General features: G+C 36.1%; 1 protein-coding gene across 1 annotated transcript in view; it reads right to left on the bottom strand.

Annotated features, from left to right (window-relative positions):
- Nucleotides 1–201: 201 nt before the first annotated feature.
- CAND1 (cullin associated and neddylation dissociated 1) overlaps nt 202–20987 on the bottom strand; it is a 29453-nt gene continuing 8667 nt past the window's right edge. The window contains exons 3-15 of the mRNA XM_037387671.1: nt 14805–14959; nt 12843–12966; nt 12180–12436; nt 11966–12071; nt 11316–11461; nt 9954–10246; nt 9108–9249; nt 6983–8476; nt 6128–6223; nt 4245–4414; nt 3986–4150; nt 3652–3759; nt 202–2566 (exon numbers count right to left, since the gene is read on the bottom strand). Coding sequence (XP_037243568.1) covers nt 2342–2566; nt 3652–3759; nt 3986–4150; nt 4245–4414; nt 6128–6223; nt 6983–8476; nt 9108–9249; nt 9954–10246; nt 11316–11461; nt 11966–12071; nt 12180–12436; nt 12843–12966; nt 14805–14959 — 3481 coding nt within the window. The 3' untranslated portion in view covers nt 202–2341. The remainder of the gene's footprint in view (nt 2567–3651; nt 3760–3985; nt 4151–4244; nt 4415–6127; nt 6224–6982; nt 8477–9107; nt 9250–9953; nt 10247–11315; nt 11462–11965; nt 12072–12179; nt 12437–12842; nt 12967–14804; nt 14960–20987) is intronic.

Here is a 20987-nt window from a genome sequence, read left to right on the forward strand (position 1 = left end):
AGACTTAATTCTTACGTTCCTACCTGCTTCATCAGTGGTCAAAGTGAAAATTATTCCCTTGCAAGAAAGCATCACTATGTACTACATCTCAATCTTCTCTTCTATCCTTAAGTTTGCTCCACTGTAATGTACTGTAAAACAAAGCGAAGATTATTTGCATCCACCACATTAGGTGTTGTAGTAAATAAACACACAGATCTCTCAACTACAAATACAAGTATTCCGTTTACTTGCTGCTGTCACTCACTCCATTTACATATTTTAGCCTCACATTTCATGTTTATCATACCATTCTCACACCTAGCTTTAGGGCTATAAAACATTTTAATGCACTCTGAAAACTTAACACAAAAGTTCTAAGATTAGTTTGACAACTAATTAGCACAACAGTCTTAATTAGGAGACCTGTATACTGCTGTAATTGAAGTAAATGAATTATACAGCAAGATAAAATGCACCTAATTCACAGTGCTTTTTCTACCATATGGTTTCTCTCTAGAGTCATCCAATTCTTTTTCATGACATTTAGATATGTTGGTACGTTTAATCTCATTTATTTTTACTTCTAGAAGACAATCGTTACATTAGTATGAAGACTTTGGAGACAGAGAAAGCTACAATTTCAAAAATTTCTACAGCATTAAAATTGTTACTACTGAATGAGTTCATAGATTTCTTCGTTCAGGTCCTTTTATTAAAGTAAAATGCACCAGTATCTCCCCTGCTTTTCCCAAGCTGCAAGCGTATAAGGTGAAGAATTTGCCCCCGAACCCCAATGCTCACAGGAAACTGAAGTCATAAAAACATGTTTGTTTAGTCATGTAGCAGCTTACGCCACACATCCATGTAACAGGTTTCCAAAATATCAAACTAGCTAAAAAATACCTGATAACTAGAGAAAAATCAAATTCAGATCTCACTAAAAGAAGACAAATAAGCAATTGCCTTAACCAAGTAACAACAAGTCTCAATTTGAGGCGGGGTGGTTCCCCATCTTCTGCTATTAAATTCCCAATTCCAGTTCACTGCAGGACTGCCAGCTATCACCTTCTGGTCCAGTTATAGATTACCTCAGCATATTCACGGCAGATTTCTTTTCTTGTATCTGTTCGTTTTCTATCTCTTTCCAGTCTTATGACCATTCCCTTGTTCCTGTCTTGACAAAATACTGTATGACACTTGCAGCACTGCAATCTACTGGTGATTCCACACGCCAGAAAACATTCCCACAGGCACAAAATGATGGTCTGGCAATACTTGTCTAGGTAACACCGTATATTAGTGCCTTAACAAAAGCTGTTGGACAAAGAATAAGAGGTAGAAGCCACTGAAGGAACTTCCTTTGACACTTTCATACAAAAGCAAAGTTGAATCCAGAGTTCAGGAGCCACTAAGCAACTACTGTTGTTCTCTGCTCATTTTACCTCCATCTTATCTCCTATTTCCCTCCGATCTTCTGGTTCGTCTGCCTCAGTGCCAGGGGATCCAGCCTTTGGGAATGAAAAATCATGAAAACTACAGGAATTGTCATATTTACCCTAAGAACATCTGCAGGGTCATACTACTGGCATTATAAAAGCCAGCTTAAGACAATCAGCCTTCACTCATCCCTTCCTATATGAATGGTCTGTATGTCAAAATACCTGAAAATTGCACTGATACAATAGAACTTATTTTAACTTGCATTACGAATAAACTGCACATGCTGTTTTACAGACAAGATATATTTGTAAACTTGCTCATGCAAAATTAGTGTGCACAACAGGGATATTTGTTTTCTAATCCCCATACCTTTAAAAATGACATTTATGACTGATTTTTTGGAACTGTGCCCAAACCCTCTCTTTAATATAATAAATCTTACACAGAATTCATCTGCCAGCCAAACCAATTTATGAAGCTGAAACAAAAAAGAATAAAAAGTTATACAAAAACATGGTGCACCTGGACGCTTGATTCCCACCTCCCCCCTTTTTGTTTACAAGTAAAGTGTAAATAAAAGAAAAAAAAATCATGATCACAAAATTTTGACATTTTAATCCTAGACATTACAGGGCAAATGGATGTTGGAACCTATTTCCATATACCATGCGTCAAGTTTTTAATTCCCAAATGTGGCCAAATCCACTAAAACAAGAGTGGTTAACAAACTCTGGATAATGGAAATACATTTCTGGAATAAATGCTAGAAAAGCAACAATGGGAAAAGCCAACTGTCTCCATAAAGGTAAATAAAGTGGAACAATGTGTAGATTAGATACTTTTTCTGTTTCTTACTCATAACCTGTCAATTCAGTGCATCATATGGTTCAATATAATGGTCCTCGTTTTGGACAAACATCTAACTAGTGTCCATTGATTCCAAGTTAGTGGATGATGAATCTTTTTGGATACTTTCAAAGATGGCTGCCAGCTCAGGGTTAGAGCTTATCTGTGACTGAAATTCACTCATTAATGGACTCTTCTCTGCTTCTGGAATGGTTAGAAGCGCTGCTACTGCCCTCATGGCAGATCGTTTCAGTTCATCTTGCTTTTCAAACTCTTGTTTCACAGAGTTTGCCTTTACCTAGGGAAAAAAATGAAAATAACTTTGAATCTTTTGCTTAACCCTCCTGCTTACACCCACCTTATATATATTAAAAAAAAAAATTATCTTACAAAGACCTATTTTCTTCCATACTACCACTTTGCACAGCTTTCAAAATGGCCTAAGCTCTTAAAAAACCCACAAACAAACAAACAAACCAAAAAAAGAAACCCTCCAAACCCCAAACATCTACTTTTTAGCAGGCTTTTTAACAGCAGTTTACAAATAGACTGAAACTTGAATACTGCAAGGTAAAGCAGAAAAAAGGTTGCAAGCTACCAAGTCGATTACCAAATCAAAACAATTATAGCAACCAACCTCTAGCTAGTGAGGTCAGTAAATGACATTAAACTGATACTATCACAGTACATGCAGCTTCCTTCTGGAACTTTTTTTAAAAAAGCTGACCTTCATGAGAATAACTGCTTAACCTTCTGTTATAATTCGCAAAGATGTTTCAGTGATACAAACAAATTATCAATAAAAGCAGTCAAATTTCTTGATGTAAAATATAACAGACTACAGTAATGGAAAAGCAAGGTAAATCAGGCATTAAATGACTGTCAGAACATGCAGGTGGATCAAGACAAAAGCAGGTATAGAAGGTATGTAATATAAGTGAAGGGAAAAAGAAAAAAATACAACAACAAAAATAGGACTACTTTACACTGCCTCCATCCTTCATTACCCAAATGCACGTTTGAAACAATGTAATGAGCAGAAGTCTGAAAAACTCTCAGTACTCCAGTTTCACTATTTACAATAAATTGAGACTTAAAAGTTGCCGAAGTAGTAGCTAAATTTTTAAGGAATAAAAGAAATGGCATCAAAGAAACAAAGATTTTTAAAAGAAAGTAACAAGTCCACCCCTCCACTTCTAATTCAAAGAAATTTAATACGTGTATAAAGGCCCACATATGTATATTATTCTGCCTACTGCAGCTTATCAACTGTAACTCAGGAAATACTGCAGCAGTACAGAAGTATCCTTCATACTCAAGTTCATTTATATTTCCATAAGACAACACAAAATAATCAACTTAAGTAAGTTTGAATTTAAATACCTTAGTTGTACATGTAGCCCGTAAAGGTTCAACGAGCCTATCCAACCTTTGCAGCACTGCACTTGGACAAAGGGTAGACAGTCTCACCAACATTAAAAAGGTTAGCATCTAGGTTGAGAAAAAACAATTCAACAATTAATTATGCTCAGCACATGTATGGCGATATATTTCCTACAATGTTGTGTAACTTTTTTAACAGCAACACTTTAATGAAAATTGCAAATATAATTAAGTACTTAAGCATACAGAGTAGCATTTTTACCATTTCAGCCTATTTGCTATTTAAAATATTTTGACTAAGTCACTGCTTAAACAGAGAAAAATGACAGCTAACCTTAATATCATAGTGATCCTTCAGTCCATCTTCAACATGGTTTAAGAATTCAAATATATCTAGTCTATCCAAACAGCTATCCAGAAGAGTATACATGCACTCGAAAGCTGCTTTCCTTATGTCCAATCCATCATCCACTGTATGCTTAAATGGTCCCATTTCCACCTGTCAGAGAATAACAAAATTAAGAAGCAACATGTTTAGAAAAACCAAAGAATTACTTACATATATTTAGCACTGGTTTTCTTTGTTAACATACCTCTCTGATTAATTCCTTTCTGACTTTTGTTTCATTGTAAAGATGAGGAAGCACAGTATCTAACAGGTCCCTTATTAATGACGGTTTATTGTGTGCAGCTGAATTAAATGTCACTAAGGCTACTCTCCTGACATTAAGATCCGGGTCCTCCAATGTTTTCAGAAAATCACCTGCAATCATGTACAGAAATAAATCAATCTATGAGGATCTTTTTCATTTGCTACTTTAAATCTTTGCTTAGTTTTACCTTTCAAAAGGATGTATTTAGTGCAGGAGTTATTTTCACGTAACAAGAGACCAGTACCTGTTATTTTAGCATGATTACACAAATAAATCTATTAATTGTAGTAACATTAAAAGTATTAATGTAATTGATACATAGTATTTCATATGATGAAACAGAAGAAGAAAAACCACCACCAAAATAAATGGCCATCACTTAATGACGTTTTAACTTTTTTCTAAAGGTACGGTGTGTAAACTAATGACAATTACATTTAACCTTTCCTTTTCTCCATTAAAAGTATTTCAGAAAATGCATTAGAAAACAAATTTCAATTTTGCAGTTCAAAAATTAGAGAACACCTCTTAAGGAAACTATAAACATTGATTTTTAACACCTGAATTGGCATATACTGAGAATCCCTAAATAAGCCTTAGAATTCCATAAAATAAGCCTATTCAGTAAATACCAATGTAGTAACACCTCTTCTACTACAGTTCTATAACAGAGTCTTTTTAAAATAAATGCCTGCGGGAATATAATGTATTTTCCCTCAATGTTTGTGAAGTTTTACTAGCAACTGCCACAAGGAGTGAAATTTTTAAAAGGAGAAAAACAACAAGGTGTAATATCAAAGTGACTTCTACACACACAAAAGAAACTGGGTAACAAAACCAAAGATGACTGAGATGTTTTAAGTACTAGATACCAATAGGTTTTTGACTGAATAATCAATAAATATTTCCAGAACACAAAGAGGCAAGGCAGCTTCAGTGGGAGGGACAGTAGGGGGGAAAACCCACAAGCATAATCAATTTTTGAATATATTATTTTCTAAAAAATTAAGCTTAGTGATGAAAATAACACATAGGAACTGAATTTCACCTCCTCATAAATAAAAACCTTGCTCTCCACAGAACTGTATTTTTTTAAAGATTAATCTTTTTCCCCTATTTAGGTTTAACAGTATACACAATTTTTTACAGATCTTTAAACCTGTAAATAATCCACAATAAAACATTCACCATACCATATTAAACAAGTCTACAATACCTTATCATACAAATGAGAGAAGAGCAAAAACTCACAACATTGCAAAACTCTTTTATCATACCGATATTAGACTGAAAGCTTCAATTACATTATCCCTGTAAAAATATATACGTTTCCAAATGCTTCCAGACCACAAGCATTATAGAATTGTAAAGGACGTAAATTTACAATTCACCACCTGTAATACTCAGAATTCACATGTGCATACATATTTTAAGTGACTGAAAGTCAAATATTTCCAAGACCACCCTTCTGGGTAAAGTCAGTACCTTTCTACATCAAACTGATATAACTTGACAAAAACATGGGAAAGGAAATCAGCTTTTGAGTTTCATCTTCCTAAAAATCCTAGCTTCTTGTATTGTCCATCACCGCTTCAATACATGTAATTTTTAATCACACAACTTTTACCGCTCAGAATGCAAGCAAACAAGGACTAATAGAAATAACTGACTATTATGGAAACATTTTATAACTGATCCAACAATTATCATTAGCAGTTAATTACAGTACCCACAAAATACTTCTGAGAACACAAAGAACTAATTTTAAATGCAATTCTACTGCCTGAAAACATAGAAGCTGTCAGTAAAAGTAAAGAGCTTACCTATGCAGTTCTTCAAGAGTGGGTCTATGGGTTGTGGATGGTCAGAAATAGTGAACTTAACAGCAGTAACCACTGAACTTCGAGCATATGAGGACCCTAGTATGAAACAAAAGTGTGAATATGCAATGTTAAAACAGTACAACTAAAGAATTTAAATCATGCTCAATGCTGTTCTTTTTAAACTTCTAATACTCTTAAGGACACTAAACAAGACATATTATTTATTACTAGCAATGCAATACATAAATCTACAGAGAAAACATTTTAAATAAGGGAAAAAATACCATAACATTTTTATAAGCATTTAATGATATTTGATACAGAAAATTAAAGTAATAAGCCTACTAAAACAGGGGTTTTTTATGATCACACATAGGCGCACAAATAACTCTTTAAAGCAGAAGCATATGAAGAAAACACGAATACGGTTTTTGATATGAAAATGATTTGTGAATTATGCACAAAGATTCTTCCTAATCCTTACTTCAGAATTCTTATCTGAAAATTAGGAATACTGTAATTTACAACAAAAGGTCAACCTGTTGCAGCTTGCTTGTTAATTCGTCCCATTATCACACATGCTCCTTCCTCTTTAAGTTTATAGCTCTTTATTAAATATAACATCATTAATTGAAATACCAGAGTTTGAAAGCATAACATAAAAGTAATTCATGTTATGTATGACTAACGACTTCTAATAAAAATGCAATCACCACATTGTTGGGGGAGGCAGGGGGAGCAAAATTTCAAGAGTATCACAAAATTCAAGCAAATTACTTGCAGAACTAGATCAATTTATCCACAGCTAGCATAAGGCCATTTGCTACAATACATGCCTGAGTCAGTACTACTCACCTGACGCCAAGTATCCCTTTAGTCGTGGAAGCAGAGTCTCTGGGTCTATTAGCGTAAGCTTGCCCAAGCATTCAGCAACAACATTCCTTGTACCCTCTTCTGCACACTCGCAGTGTTTTAGGAGTAAGGCCCAGATGTTCTCAACATATGGTTTGAGACCAATCACTGATGCAGAGCTAATTATTTCTTTCAAGGAATGAAGGAGGAGGTATTGCCTCTTAGGCTGACTGGTTATTTCTTGTAAGACAAACGGCAGATACTCAGGAAGATTGCCAACACTAATACTGCCTAATGCGTAAGATGCTGCTGATTTGACTTCTTCACTAGGAGAAGAGAATGCATCTAATATTACAGACTTCAGCTCAATTTGTCCACTTAAGTCAATGTGATGCCCAACTTCCCCAAGAGAAAGCAAAGCCAAAAGCCGAATGGAATCTGTGGACCTTGAGTTCTTGACATCTTGAATGAACTGACCTACAACAGCCGGCCCTTCCTTAGGGCAGGCTCGAGTAAGGGCAGCAACACATTTGGCAATGGAATAGTAAGACTGCTTGTGAGTAAGTGCTGTGCTCTGTGAGTACACTGGACCCGTTAACATGCGCAGTAAATCCATATAGCCTAAATTATTTGTACCAGTCACAACCAAAGCTTGGAAAAATTCTAGCATGGCACTAAGTGCTCCACCCTGAAGTAGAGGCGATCTCACCAGCCCAATAAGTTCATTGAGAATGGACCCACTAATCTTTGACAAAGAGGAAGGATATACTTTCGCCAGCGTTGTCAAAAAACTAATGGCCATTTGTGATACGTGCATATCACTTTCACTAATCAGAGGTGGAAGCTCATCCAGCACAGCATCAATCATGGCAGCTGTCAAGCTGTCACTGTAATTCTTAATTAAAATATCTAGAGCAGAAAGAGTGCCCAGTTTCAAAGCTCGTTGGTTCTTTCTCAAAAAAGAAGCAAGAATAGGAACTCCTTCCCCAAGGATTGGTCTCAAATCTATCTTCAAAGGAGAACCAGCAATCAATGTCATGGCCTTCACTGTAGTCAACCGAGTGATCTCATTTTTCAGTCTCTCTAGGAAGATCTGAAGTGTACTAGGTAGGTCTGTGCCTAGGCTGTCACCAAGGCTACAGATGATTTGACCCATGCAAGATATTGCCCTTTCTTTCACCTCCTGATCAATGTCAGCAGCCTTTAATCTCTTGATTGTACAAGTAAACAAATCTTTGATGTAAGGAGTAGCATCAAAGGAAGAAGGCTGGTCTAAAGGACGAATGACCTTCACAAGTTGTTGGGTGACTAAAAGTGCCTCTGACGTTATCTTGTAAAATGGGTCTCCAACACAAGCTACAACTGGAGGTACCAATGCTTGAACATGAGGATGAAAGACTTGGGGAGAATGATTGCAGAGGATCACATACAAACAGGATAAAGCATCTATCTTCAGATTAGAAGAACTTGATTTATCATTCAGTGAAAAAATTATTCCTGCAAGAAGAAAAAGAAAAATTTATTCTTAGGTTAGGTATTTATATTCTATTAGCACATTTGAAAATCTCTGAATTCAGCCAGTTATACTGAACTTATGTTTTCCTGCTCCCAGCATCTCCTGAATGCTTCCAAGCCCCTTTTACCATTTTATTCAATTATTTTTCAAGCTTCCTCTACACAGAGGATGCGGACCATTTGATGGTTTGTGATGGATTTTCTTAATCACAAACAGATTCTGAACATCTAACTTATCCAAACTACTTTTCCTTGTTAATGCAAAACTCAACATTTTAGGTCCCAAAAGCTAAAATATGGACAATATTTCGCTCTGTTTAGATGAGAAAGAAGGCAGTTTGATCTTGCAATTAAGAAGCAAATTAACTTTTTTATATATATAGAAGAAAAAATTACCTGAATCTTAGAGCCAACTCTTGTTTTCAAGATTAATGGAAATACATCACTAAAATATTTATATGGATCTATGCAGTAGCTGATTATTTTGCCAATTTCTTTAAACAGAAGCAACACTTGAATATGCTTTTTGCAAAAGGTTTGAAGTTTTAAAATTTTTGAAACTTCCCATCTAATTTATTATTACCTTTAAAATTTACTAGTATGTTTCTCATACCTGGTACAAGTACAGGAACATGTTGTGTTAGGGCTCCAGGTAATACATTTACTAGCTCAGTCAGCATGTTAAAGCAACACTGACGAGTCTTCACACTTTTCTCCTTCATCTGTTTGTGCAAGGCTTTAACTATGTTAGGGACCTGTAATCATCACACATCTGTTAATTGATGCAATAGGCTGACATTTCCTTGATCTCTGATCACTGGGGGGATATAAAGATAGATATGTATCCTACCCCTCTATTTCTGATTTCTCTACAGAACAAGGGAAGTTATAGAAACAGTGGGAAATGAAGATTCAAAAGAATCACTATTAAAAAAATAGTAATTTAACTTTGAAAGGTGAGATGACACAAAACAAAACTAAATTTGCAATGATAAAACTGTAGAGAGCAACAACCGAGAAGTCATCCATACAATTCACTTAGGAAAAAGCTGTCCAGCACTATCTTTTTTATTCTGCTAATAAAATACATTGTAGTAAATCAAGTTTTATCTTGACCATTAAAGCTTACACCAGCATTACAGAATGCAGAAAAAAAATAATCTGATTTAGTAATTTGCCTGAACTTCATAGGACATGCAACTTCTACAGGTGATGGTAAACAACTGAAATCAAGATAAGCATATTTACATGAGTTGGTAATTTCAGTTTCCAAGACTGTTGCACTCAAAACTGCAGGCCAGTTTACCTGGCTTGCTCTCTGTATTAGTACTACAGCAATAAACCGTAATTTGTGTATGAAGGAAGTATGGTATGGCATATTTAAAAAACTATCCTAGTGAATAAGGCATAACTTCAATCAATGTGTCTTTTGAAGATAACAAAATACTTGAAAAATAACCTGACTCTGAAGCATTGTCAGAGGCGTCTCTCCTTGTTCCATTGCATCAGGATCACAAAGCCAACTTTGCACAGGTCGAGTTTGTTTTAAAAGAGAAAGATATGCATGAAAAACATCTGCTTTAACATTCTCTTCACGTTCTTTGAATCTGGCTATTAAAGCAGGAGATACAGTTTTGTAGAATTCTGGAAGCATTTCATGTCGTGTGCTAACCACAGCATCTAGACACTTTGCAGCTGCACGCCTCACTTTCCAGCTCATGTCATCATCATCACTATATTCATCATCGCTCCCTTGAAAAAATAAATTATGCATATGTTAAAGTCTAGACAATCAAAGCATCAAACATTATTTTAAACAATTAATAAAACACATTTGGGCTCTGCGTCAGGCACATCAAAGAAATTGGTTCAGAAGTATGTTAAAAACTATACTTAAAAAGCCTTCTAAACTGCCTAAATCATAAGGCTAATTATTTTCTCTGCCAAATTTTCATGCTAGTCTTACACATGTATTAATTTAAACTGCAAATAGGACAAGGCAGTTCCCAACGTATTTACAGCCTGACTATTGATTTAAAGCATATTCTTCTTTATTTGTGACATAAGTGACAATGCAACAACAATTACTAGCTGATGAAGATGCAACAAATTACTGTTTGTCTCTTTCTAGGAGTAAATGAAATCATACTCTGTCCCCTAAAATTACAACAAAAAAATATACGTTAAGCAATACAAATTGACTTTTTAAGTGCTAAACCAACAACGATGCAGCTCATTCATTCTTAAATTAATGAGAATGTTACGCTCTGGGTTCAGATTACTTGTGTGTCGAAGTTTTCATAAAGCTTACATATGGCAAGGTATTGCCACCATATTAACAATAAATACCTTATGCCTTTCAGTCTAAAACATTTTTTATCCTACAGAAAAATACTGAGTATTTTGCAATTTTTAATCTATTCTGATTTTATGCATTAGGTAACAACATATTGTAGTGGAAAGTAGTGAGAAGCCTTTCCCATGCTGAATATGTATTTTCAAATCATTAACTGATGTTCTTCTCACTTCAGTTATATCATCCTACATGCTTCTGCCTTTTTCCACCTTTCAAGTATTTTAAAATATTTGCCTTGTACTTTGTATCCACCCTTGGAATTATTTATCTCCAGCAACAACATCCTATACTTTTATTCTAAGAAGTGAGTTCATAAGGTATGTTTATAAACACTACAAAAATTGAATACAGAATATACAAGTCATTCAAACACTGCTTCTTAGTAGCAATACCACCCATATCAATTTTCTCAGATGAATGCAGGTTCACAAGCTCTTCCTCTCTCCCAAACCAAAAAGAATATACCTTGATCATCATCATCACCACCATCAGCATCCATAGCATTTTCATCTTCATCTTCATCATCATAATTGTAATTAGGATCATAGGTAAGATATTTAAGACAAATGTTTATAATAGTTGATACATGAGGATAAACTTCTTTAGGACATCTGTGTAATACAAAAATACAATCAATGTCAAATTACTTTGAAGAATTAAAATTTTTCTGAAAGACTTCATGCCATACACTGTACTTTGGAGACATTAGCCAAACCAAGTACCATCCATGCATCCATCTGAATTACAGAAATTCGGAAAGGAAGGTCAGAAAGGGCAATGCTATTCTGTAACTAGATCTGCTAGACTGGAAGCTTGCAAAGGACCAAGATATGCCTTTGGTTATCACTTTTTTTGTCACCACTACTGGACAATAGTATTAGAATACTGCCCCTCTCCTATCTGCATAAAGAGTAATGGCACAGTAGAAAGTTTCTGAGGTACAGAAATAACACTGCTTAATATTTAAGTTACAAGATAAGAGTTACAGGAACAGTTTCAACTCAAAGCTTGCAAAAATATTTTGTACCAAGGAGACTGTTTCTTGACAGTTTACAACCAAACAGCACACTATTAGATCTTAGAAAGCCTGAAACGGGTACCTGAAAATAACTTACCTCCTAACAAAGGATTCAAAGGCTTGAATGCAGTACTCTCGCAGTTCATCATCATCTACATTACAAAACTTTACAACCAAAGGAATTATTTTCTCAAGATATTCACCTGGTAAGAGAAAAAAAATTAGCAAAGTAATTACTCTCATCTAAAAACTTTCAAAATTACAGATAATTTATTTATATATATATATATGTTTATAGGTGTTTTTCTTACCTATTCTATGACCTGCTTGCCTACTGATAGCAGCAATACACTGTATATAGGTCCTAGTTGTTGACATGGAATCATTTTTAGACAGTTCTGTCAACAGATGTTCAATGAGGTCAACAAAAACCATATTGCCACAACTCATAACCAGGTGACCGAGAGCAATGATGGTTCTTTTCCTCACAGCAAGTCTGGGGCTAGTCAGCTGGGGGAGCAGACAGGTCAGAATTGAAGGATGGAAGTTAACAAGCAGTCCTCCTTGCCTTAAAACAGACAAAACACAAACTCAAAACAATTGAATCTAGATAACTTTGCTCATATACTGTACAACAATTCCTTTAAAAATTCCCAAAACATCACCAAGATTCAAATTAATTTATTTTTTTTAAGTGTTCAAAAAGCTTAAATTTATGAGTTTAAAATATACCCTCAAGGCAATAAACATTAAAATAAAACCACAGTTCTCAGAAGAATAAATAATGATCTATCTTCACTTATCTTCACTTTTAACTTAACTTTTTTCTAAATTAATTTTCACCTATAAGTAATACCTTATCATATTATTTCACATAACTTAAAATAATTTAAATTTAACATTTGAAAATTAAATTTCAAGGTGTAAAGAGTATTTATGAGTATTCACCAGTGTTTTGAAAGAGGGATGTTTACCTGCTCAGCATATCAGCCATAATATCCAGTGCCTCCAGTTGAACAGACACATCTTCCTGCTTGGCTATAGCGCTAGTGAGACGCCCTGTGATCTTTTTGCAAACATTAGCTGCTAGTGCCGAACCTGAAAGTACAACAAAACCTCAGCATTTTCATAATTTTTAAAAAATACATTTTTAAACATCAGAGATCATATTTGTGACTGGGGAAAGCAACCTGATCCTAACATAAAGCAGCTCTTCCCACTCTACAAAACAAGCTCGAACAGCCAGTTTGTTTGTTAATGTAATATATGCTCTGCATTAGAGCTGAAAGACTATCTATGTACAACCATACCGAGAAGGAGGGCTTCTTAACTGTCCTATAAGGTATCTACAACAGAAAAGACACTGCTTTTGGCAGGGCAAGCAATGGAAAGTGAAGGCCAAGACAAGCCTAAGGCAATAAATCAAAGGCCTATAGGTTAAAAAAAAAAAGGAATAAACTAAACGGTAAGGGGAAGCACTGAAGTAGACAGGGCTGCCTCTAAAGAACAGCTGTATAACAAGAAAACAAGATAAAATTATTTTGCACAATAAGCTATTTAAGTAATAAGTACCTGAAATACTGCCAAAACATTTGAGAAAGGGGAAAAAAATGTATACCCAGAGTATTTTAAAATTCAAGTAAAAATGTTTTTACTACAACTCCACAGTTCCCCCTTCTCCAAATGTCTAATGTTGTTCAGAGTAATAATGAGAAGATAAGAAACTCGCGTCATGGTAACAGCTACCCAAAGGCTAGCACTCATCTTCAGTTGCATGAAGGTTTTTAACCACACTTTGGGAATTTTGATGTTAAAATTAATACCATTCCAACCTATAATAATTGTAATTTATATTAAATGTAATATATATATATAGGGGTTTTTTTTACGTTTTATTCTTAACTATATGACTAAAACTAAACATAACAATTGGACAATCAAATGTGTAACCACAGAGGCTAGGAAAAAAGACAACAATTACGTGTCTAAAAAATTAGTTGAGAGCAAGAAATAACACCCAGGTTCCTTTTGTATTGGAAATACTAGTTCTATTGAAGGATTTTGCTACATTTTTGTTTGAGCTTTACCTCCACCCCAAAATCTCCTTTTGTTTTGTGTAGGCAAACAGAAGAGTAGAAGTTTAAACTGATCTGCTTAAAATTAGTTACTTATTTTAGCATCTCACTATTGTTAGCACTAAAAGCAAGACTTAGATGTGGACTTTCAATAAACAGTGCTAAAATCAGAGTTGGTTTTTTGATTTAAGAAACCTCAGTCTCTAAAAACTGCATTTCCAAAGCCTTTTTAACCACTTCTCAATTCTCATTCATATCCTACTACAATATCTGAAAAGCACTTGCATAAAAAGGTAATGCTATTAACTGATGAGCTGTTCATCATTATTCTCTCTTTTGGAGGAAAGACTGCCTTCATTTAAAACTGCAGGTAACCATTTCAGTAATTTAACAGGCAATTGTTAGAAACACAAGGTACTTTCCAAAACACCAGAAACTGAGACAAGAAATCAGATCATTAAAGAAAAATACCCAAGTTATAATCAATTTTAGAGTATACTATCAATCAAAAAGCCAGATGAGATTCAGCTATTATTACAGGCTAGAAATATTCCACCAGGCAATTAGGAAAATCGGAGCTTTTACACTGAATTTGTTATACCAAAGTTCATATACCGTAAGTTTGTTTTGCATATTAATGTAATCCTACAGTAAAAAAAGGTTTTAAACTAGTAAAATCTGGAAATAGAGTCAGAGAAGAAGAAACTAAAATGACATTTGTGCCATACGTTTTTCCTCTAACAGAAATAAGTTCCAATGTTAAATGAACTGAAGCCTTTTAACTAAATGACCCAACTTCTGCATTTTTTAATTAGTAATGAAATGATAAAACTAGATAGTCCAGAATACAAAATGCCTTACCACTGGAAGCTGGGGGGAGTTCTCCAATCACAGTTTTAAGGCCAATACTTGAAATGTCACGTAACTGTTCTTTATCTGAAAGCATGTTTGTACAGAGGGTATCTACGATGGTCTCCACTTGATACTCCTTCACTTTACTCACCAAAGGGCCAAGGCTGTATAAACAGAAGAAAAGTATTAGATCTGCAAACTTAAATAAAATGCCTAATTTTATTTCACTACTTCACATTCAAGTCAACAAACTTAAGGGTGGTTTTGGTAGCAATATAAAGAATTTTAGAATCTGAAAGCCTTCAGCAGGTTGGGTAGATAACCCATCTCCATAAACCTAGTAACAAAATACCGGTTTAGTGCACAGTTTTTACCTAATGGTGGAAACAGTGGAACTGTTCTGCTTCAGAGTCCCTCTTACTTCTCACTTAACACCAAGATTTATCACAAAAGTTACTTAGCCAGAGCCATCAGTTTATGTGCTTGACCTGGTGAGTGCCTGCTTAGTTCAGACAAGTAAGCAACCGTTTTAATTACTGCATCTTTATTCTACACAATGCTTGTGTTCAATCTGATATACACTCAGACTCATTCTATACCCTTCCTTAATAGAATGCAAACAGTAAAATAAAAAAAACCACAATGACATGGCATGCCCTCCTTCACACCAACTCCAAGCAACACTATACACACAGCACACAGTAACACTGCATCTTTTTCCTCTGTTTTTAGTCATTCCAACTGTTTTGAGGATCATAACAATCTTGTATTCCTTTACCAAATGCTCCCGTTTGTTCAAAATACTAAAACTGCATATGTCCTACTGAAGTCTAGATCATTGCTAAGAAACATAGCATCCTTCATTAGTGAAGTTCAACAAAGTGTAGGGTCCTGCACCTGGGGAGGAACAGCCCCAGGCACCAGCACAGGCTGGGGGCTGACCTGCTGGGAGGCAGCTCTGCAGAGACGGCCCTGGGAGTGCTGGTGGACAGCAAGTTGCCCATGAGCCAGCAGTGTGCCTGTGGGGCCAAGAAGGCCAGTAGGATCCTGGGGTGCATTAGGAGGAACGTGGCCAGAAGGCCAAGGGGAGGTGATCCTGCCCCTCTACTCCGCCCTGGTGAGCCTGCGTCTGGAGTGCTGTGTCCAGTTCTGTGCTCCCCACTTCAAGAGAGACAGGAAACTGCTGGAGAGGGTTCCAGTGGAGTCTGCAATGATGATGGGGGGACTGGAGCATCTCCCTTACGAAGAAAGGCTGAGAGAGCTGGGTCTGTCTAGGCTCAAGAAGAGAAGACTTGAGAGGGGATCTTACCAATGTCTACAAACATCTTAAGGGTGAGTGGCAAGAGGCTGGGGCCAGGCTGTTTTCAGTGGTGCCCAGCGACACGACAAGGGGCAATGGGCACAAACTGGAAGTTCCATCTGAATACGAGAAAAAGACTTCTTTGAGGGTGACGAAGCACTGGAACAGGCTGCCCAGAGAGCCTGTAGAGTCTCCTTCTCTGGAAACATTCAAAACCCACCTGGACATGACTCTGTGCAACCTGCTGTAGGTGAACCTGCAGGAGTTGGACTAGATCATCTCCAGCCAACCCTGACCATTCTGTGATTCTTTGATTTTAAGTGAGCCCTTTGTTCAAAACAATCTGGTTAAGATTTTGAGGAGTGGAAAGACATGCACAAAAGTTGTTAATTTTTATGAAGCATTTTTCAAAAGCTTGAGTTTTGTTGCTGTTTTTGTGAAAGTCAGGGCCCAACTTGCTGTACAGAAGTCAAAGCAAGCCCACACACAATGGTTCCATCAGATTTGCGCTGTGAGAACAGAAAGCGTTAGAATGGTTTCAAGTGCTGAGCTAGGAGGCCATGTCTCCTACTGCAACTGACAGAGACAAGCATTACGGATCCAAAAATCACAGGTGTTTCTGTGGGTTACAAGGGAGGGTTCAAATTTTGCATCTGCCCTTCAACACTGTACACAATTTACACAGACAACTTCTCTATACATCAGAACTATAAAACTGAAATATGTGGAAAACAATGTATGAACAAATGCAGAAAAAGGAACACCTTAAAGCCAATCACAGACTGACTATATGAGGTCTACATTAGAATGTAACATCTCCACATAAACTTTATTTTTTTCCCAGACTGAACTTTAATACTGTATACATCTGCTTTTCATTAAAGTGGATTCTAGCAATGCTGAGTCTAAAACTATGTCTATAGGGTTAGTAAACACTGATTTTGGAGAATTTAAGTCAAACCGAAACCCTAGAGGGAAAATGAATGAACTAACTTGTTATTAAAACAAGACTAAGAACAAGAAAGCAAAGTTTAAATTTTCAAGTATGTGCCACTATTCACTACATCAGACTTTTGAAACTGCAATGATTTAGGAGTCATGACCTTATTGAAACATAAGTAGTATGCAGAAATTTTACAAGCAGATGACGGAATTATTTGTAAAATAGATTACATAATTAACAATAAAGCCACTTTCAATTAGACATATTTTTCTGGTTGTAACTCCTTGTCAAGTACAAAGCGAGTATGCTGTCCAAAGATAGATTGTTTGTGCATGCTTAGAAAAAAAAAAGGGGTAATATTTGGAAAGTTGTAATATATTAATTTGCATTTCGATTTTCATTGATTTGAAACAAATAGCAATTATCAAACTTTTTGAAATAGTTCAGCCACAAGTTAGTTTGATACACAAGGGTAAGATCTTTTTCCCTCTCCCCAAAAGTAGCTTTCTAAAGCATTTTGCAAAACTAAAACAAGCTCACAACACTAAGAAAAAGGTGGGGAGAGAACTTCCCACTTCATACATTTGATTGTACAATGTAATAATGAAGTTGCCAGATCATGGTACAGAGCTAAATCCTAATTAACAAATATCAGTATGCAGTTCTAGTAAACTTAATAAATTCAATACATCATATTGAAATTGTGACAGATTCCTGAAAAGAATCTATCTGGAGGCAAAGTACTTCCTTTCAGACCTTAGTGATTACCATGGGGAAAACAAAATGGTTTTGTCTTACTTAGTAAGATTTTGAAAATTATTCTGAATTAAGAGCAAGTTTCACACTTAAAAAGGCACAGGCATTAAGTCACCTGTACAAAGCTGGGGGGGGGGCAGAAATCATCCACAGGCAAGCAGAAATTCTGTCCAAGCTAGCAAGATAATAAGCTTTCAGTGAAGACTCTTGTTCTGAAAGCAGATAGTCCAAAATCTAAATTAAGTTATGCCACTCATGCAAAAACTTACTTTACACTTAATGTTTAAATCATTTAATTCCCACACTACTGTATTACAGAAACTCTCAAGTGTCTTAAGATGGAAAAATCACTCAAGTGTTTACAGTGTAAAGGAGAGTTCCTTTCTTAATTTCTATGTATTGAGAGACAAGCACGCAATGCACAAGATGACAAGCAAAATATTTTGTTGTGGTTTTCTTTTCTGGAAGTGGCTCTGGAGATTAAGTCTAACTCTCCAAGAATGCAGCTGGACCCTGGGTTCACTACTAGCTAATAAAACTGTCAGCCAGGCAACTAAGAGGGAACACACAGGTCACAGATCACTATTCAAAAGGAAAGGCTGGAAGCTATGGTATCCAGCATAAAGCCACTGCAGTTAGTTTAGAAGCTTAGTGCTGTATTTGCCAAGAATGACGGTAAGACAATCCCATGTTTACTACCACCTTGCTGGTAATGCTGGGGAAAAAAAAAAAGAGAAATTCCTGCGCTGCTTTAGCAGTGGAGGTCTGAGGATGTGTAGCTTAATTCCAAAGTACTGTTAACAAGGAAATGTTATCTCGCATTAATTTTACTCGTTGATCTAAACATGCTTTGTATTATCTCACCATGTTTTAATGTGACTTGGCAACTTGGATCATACTGAATTAACTTCTGAATGTGTAGTCAAACTCGACAATGAATTTGTTCATTTTGAACAAGTCACTTTAGCAATCCTCCCTTCTGTTCAGAGCAATTGTCCTTTTGAGTGTGCATGGGGGAAAAAAAAAGAGGAATCGCCTGCTCAAACACAGTTTAGAAGCACCTAGAGGGTAAATCCAAACACACATGTTCCAATTTCCTCTGAAACTCAGTCTTCTCTTCGGTCTCAGACCATCAAGCTTTTCCTTCCTCCTGCTACAAAGGCTCCCAAATACACTCGGAATTCCCCACACCTTTCACTTCCTGCCTTAGAAGTCCTGTCAGTCATTCCAAACCCATCCCTCTCCACCACATAGCTCACACCACAGGACAACTGTAGACCCTCAAAAATCACTGTTCCAGCCAATTTGGTCACCCATTTTTTTCCACTCCTGAAAAAAAAAAATATGGTGTTCCAACAGCTCAAACTAAATCATTACACACAGCTGTTGGAGGGAGCTAGACTTAAGGACTAGGCTCAGATTCAGAAAACTGCAAGCCAGTAATTCCAGCTGGACTCAAAGGGCTGAGATCTATGACCTTTCACTCTTGGACAGCTAGCAGACATGGCTCTATACAGTAGCACAAAATCAAAATGTATTTTCCACCCCAAAGCCTGCTGTATGTACCCCACTGCTGCTACCCTTCACTCCCACGTCCAAGAACTCACAAAGGCAAGAGCTAATTATCATTTAAAATGCCCAACAGAAGCAAAGGCAGCAAGCAAGAAGTGCAGACAGGAGGTGGCCATGGACAAAGGAGATATATCTATTATATAAAGCAAGCCCTTGCATTCAAGCACTAACTATGACTTAGAACACCACAGTTATCAGAGTAAGGTTCAAAGTTTTGGCATTAATGGTCTGTCACCATGTTAGGCAAACAGGAGCTTCTCTTTCAGTGGCCATGCTCATAATGCCTTACCCCATGAGCTCAGAACAGTTGTAACATTTTCTCCAGTTGCTCAAAAAGCTCACAGCTTTCTCCACAACTTGATTTCATTCTTCAGCCAAGCTTTACCTTCACTGTGTTTCATTGACCCATCACTATTTTCTCTTCAAATACACACCATTGTTGGTCAGCAGCTACTCACAGCATTGTTGCACTCATCTACCCTTGGTGCATAGTAAATTGTTTTGCAAGCAACGCAAATACAAATCACCTAGAACAGAAACAATCACAATTCCAAGGTATGATGACTGTCCACAGTAGTCCAGAGAAATTCCCTGTGCATTTCAAGTCAATGAACCATGGTATACAAAGATGCATGTGCAAAATCTGTTGAAACCATTTCACATTCGTAACGCTGCATGCTCCAACAGAAGTACTGTAAACAGAAGCACTAGAAGCAGGAACAAACACATGTTCAATTATGAAAGCGTATTTATATAAAACTGAGTAGCAGTAGTCTTTCAAAAATATGGCAAGCCTTCAGAGTAGCAATCTGAAAGTTTGCTTTTGATCAGTAGTGAGAGTTTGCTTTCTGGCTGATGAGATTCCAGGTGGCAATGTCATCCCCCCTTTCACTACTAGAAAAGTCACATCTTCTGGGTTTTGCAGTTTTCAGTGACTTGTGCAGCTCTTTCAAAATACATCTTTCACATTCTAGAGATGTCCGGCTGACACCATTGCTTTTACACATTGACAGACCAGAAGCAGACCTTCACCAAAAAACAGTTGTTCCATAAATGAAAACATCTGAAATGATGGTAAGGATTTTTTTTTAAAACCTGAATTATTGTACAATTACTAAATTCTGCTGATTTAAATATGTTTTATTTTTCAAATGTAACCTAAGACTAAATAAAAAAGTCACAGCAAAGGCTGGCCAATTAGATCCATCTCAATTTAAGTACAGGAAACACTTTATTGCTGGTATTTTAAAGATGACCAAACTGCTGAAATGACAGTCATTCACATGAACACTTGAAATTACAGTTTCTAGAAAGTGTTAAACCAGATTTTACCTGAATTATCATCTTCAGTCCTGTTTATTCAGCCTATTAGTTCAATAAAGCTGACATATCAATTATGAAGTAAATTTTAACAAAAGAGACTGCCTTGAGCTTTTCTGGCCTTTAAAATCAGTAGATAACCCTTACAGACCTTATTTTTCATCTCAGATTACAAACTAAGCTTACAAGTTGAAAATAAACTATAACCTCTTATAAAATCAGTTTTGAATACAAAGGTTCTGCATGTAAGCATGTATTTTATATTTTTTAAGACAGTTTCAGTTATTGTTTTAAGTGCTCT

This window comes from Falco rusticolus, chromosome 5 (genome assembly GCF_015220075.1).
Source record: "Falco rusticolus isolate bFalRus1 chromosome 5, bFalRus1.pri, whole genome shotgun sequence".
NCBI classification, from domain to species: Eukaryota; Metazoa; Chordata; class Aves; order Falconiformes; family Falconidae; genus Falco; species Falco rusticolus.